Source organism: Exserohilum turcica (genome assembly GCF_000359705.1).
Source record: "Exserohilum turcica Et28A unplaced genomic scaffold SETTUscaffold_10, whole genome shotgun sequence".
NCBI classification, from domain to species: domain Eukaryota; kingdom Fungi; phylum Ascomycota; class Dothideomycetes; order Pleosporales; family Pleosporaceae; genus Exserohilum; species Exserohilum turcicum.
The window spans coordinates 1,758,663-1,761,646 of NW_007359915.1; the positions used below are offsets into that span (position 1 = coordinate 1,758,663).

Below are 2,984 nucleotides of genomic sequence, written 5' to 3' on the forward strand. Positions count from 1 at the left end.
GGTCTTACTCTGCAACCCGGCATCTGTGCGAGGCCTGAGCGGCGCCCAGACGACGCGCTCAGACACTCGGTGCAACCTTTCTCCGACAAGTAAATAAACACCACGCAAGTAGACTCTATAGCTCTCTATCGAATACAACCTCTTGTATACCTCGCAATTGCTCCCCGGAGCGCAGCCCCTTACAGAAATAAATTTATACTATTTCTCTAAACATTCTTCTAAAACATAATTATTTATACTCTGATATTATATAATGTATAAACTTAAAATAAAGGTTTGAATTTCTAAGTTAAAAAATATTATTTTTTTGATACTATCTTTTAACATTCGCTTATAAATTAAGGCTTGATAACTAACTTAATAATAAGTCTATTATACCTTTTATTATCTCTCATTACTTATACAATTATATATAGATAATTAAGATTTATATTAAAGTTAAAATACTTAGACAATATTAATACTAATTAGAATTAAAAGAAAAGGTTTAGACTTACTCTCTTAAAAAAAAAGATGAGATAGTTTTCTATACATGTAAAATACAAAACGCTATAGGTTCTTCTTAGCTTCATAAGAATCCTGCTAACGTGCATAAAGAGTCGCACTAGGCTCCACCGAAAGTCCTTCCACATCCCGCGTGCGGTCCGGGCCAGCCGGAATGATACCCTTATCCTCTCAATATTCTTCTATAAACCTCTTTACAGTCCTAGTACATATAATCTGTATTTAAAAGTGATTTATTTTTGCCATCTCTATACGTTTTCGTCTTTCTCATCGATATGGCGCTGTCTTTAGAGGAAATCATCCGCGAATTCCGAGATCGTGAGAGGGATAAGCATATCACCACGGCCGTGTGGTACATCGTTGTGGTGATGTGGCATTGTAAAAGTGGAGAAATGGGCACGCGCTAACATAATATAGGCCGTTGCTTTAGCTTCATCAGGTGCAGGACCCGATGTTGTACAGCTGTACCAAGCAGCGATACAACAAATAGATTTGGATGACCAGAAGATTGTTCAACGGCGCATCAAAGAGGCTATACTGAAAACGAGCGCTTTGTATGGCGTTCCGAGGTCATTGCAAGCATTGCTCCCACTATTCAGCACACTAAAGGATGAAGAGATTGATCATTACGGCCCACGGTGAGTAAAAGACGTATTCTGATCCTGGACAATGAGTAACTCTGATTTGTGCCACTAGATGGGAGGCCGCGCAGGCTGATCCAGCGAGCCGCGCGATACATGAGAAAACTCGACACGAAAAGGCACGGCGGTACTTCGATACAGTGTGGACGCCCGCTGCCGCGCAAGCTAACAGGGATAAAAATTTCAAATATCACCCCGACCTGTGTATGTCATTGTCCCCTATCATATCATGCAAGTGCTCATGGCGTCTGATCAACAGACCTACTCAATACTCAACTAGTGTATGAGTACTATTTCTCCGAGGATGCTATTCTCAACCCAGTAGAAACGCAGATGTGCAACATAGCAGCTTTAATTTGCTGCAACTGTCCTGTCCAAGTAAGATAGCACCAAATATCCAAAACAAAAGTATGTGATACGAAAGGTGCGCTTTTATTGACAAAGTGTTATGTATAGGCTATGTGGCACACCCGTGGGCTTATAAACCATGGAGGAACTATAAATCAGGCGGAATTCTCCCATGAGCTCGGTGTTGCCATCGCTACGTTGTATGAATGTAAAATTGGTGACCTCACGCCAGTGAGCCAGATTGACTTTGAAAACTATCCGACTCACTGAGGGTATGGGTAGTAATAGTGGTTGGGCTTAGAGTTAGAGAACAGCTGCGTCTGAGATTGAACTTGATTGGGATTCCAATGCTTTCTGTAAAGTGCTTCTCTAAATATCTCCGCAAGAAGAATACAGATCCCCAACTCCCAAACGGAGAATAGCTGGTTCCGGCCATTGTTCTATGTGGTATTACATGGAGTTTGGCTATGGCCCCCTATACATGCAATTAATGTTTGACTGGGTATCTGTATGCGCAAATGATTTCTAGCATCGATGCGTTCATTGATCCTGGCAGCATTCACAAGCGTACCGACCGGACGTGCTTCACCGGTGCCCAAATGCTGCATACCGCAACTACACCAGGCTGCACAACACTGTGCCTCAAAGGTTCAGCACAAATATTTAGCGACCAAGGTATAGGCTGGAGACATGATACGCCTGTTCGTGATTCGCTCAAAAGGCTGACGTAGCAGTCCCGAACAAGTCTAGCTCGCGCACTTGATGAGGGGCTGATTGTGTATAACGTCTTGGCACTTGTTATTATTATTATTATTATTATTATTATTATTATTATTATTATTATTATTATTAACTATTCTAGTTTAACGTCCGTTTTCAGCCCGAAGGGCTATATAAGACGTGTAGGGTTTTTAGGCCTACAAGTATCTAAGTAGGTTGTTTCTATTATTATTATTATTATTGTTATTCTAGTTTAACGTCCTTTTTCACCCTGAAGGGCTATATAAGACGTGTAGGGTTTTTAGGCCTACAAGTATCTAAGTAGGTTGTTTCTAGCTACGATATTTAGGAGGGGTTTTAACTAGATAAAGGTGAGGCTCGTAGCCTATTGGTTGGTAGGTAGGGGGGATAGGGTGGGGGAGGTGTATAGCTACCTGTTACAGGTATCACTCCTCGTTTTCTGTGTTTCCCTTATACTAGGCTTGTGTTCTAGCCTTTGTTTCTTGAATAAAGGTAATAGTTGCTTCTATACCCTCTTTTGTTTGAAAGAGGATAGGTAGTAATAGATCGCCTTCGCAGGCTTCTCTTAGTCCTTTCCTTTCCTCTCTATATAGATTGCATCTAAATAGAATATGAGGTAGGTCTTGTATAGACCTATAGTTGCAGGGGCAACTATTAGAATCCACTTTCCCTCTCTTATATAGGTAGTCCCTTAGGTAACAGTGCCCTAGTTTAAGTTAGTAGAAAGCGCTAGAAATCTCTCTTCTAGTA

The 2,984-nt window shown here is 41.1% G+C and overlaps 1 protein-coding gene across 1 annotated transcript; it reads left to right on the top strand.

Moving 5' to 3' along the window:
• Positions 1-779: 779 nt before the first annotated feature.
• Positions 780-1,763, top strand: SETTUDRAFT_36600 (uncharacterized protein; the record flags this gene model as incomplete). Its single annotated transcript, XM_008023133.1, has 5 exons — positions 780-869; positions 922-1,142; positions 1,201-1,349; positions 1,405-1,523; positions 1,602-1,763. The coding sequence occupies 5 exons, from the start codon at positions 780-782 to the stop codon at positions 1,761-1,763; spliced, it is 741 nt and encodes a 246-aa protein (XP_008021324.1).
• Between the last annotated feature and the right edge of the window lie 1,221 nt (positions 1,764-2,984).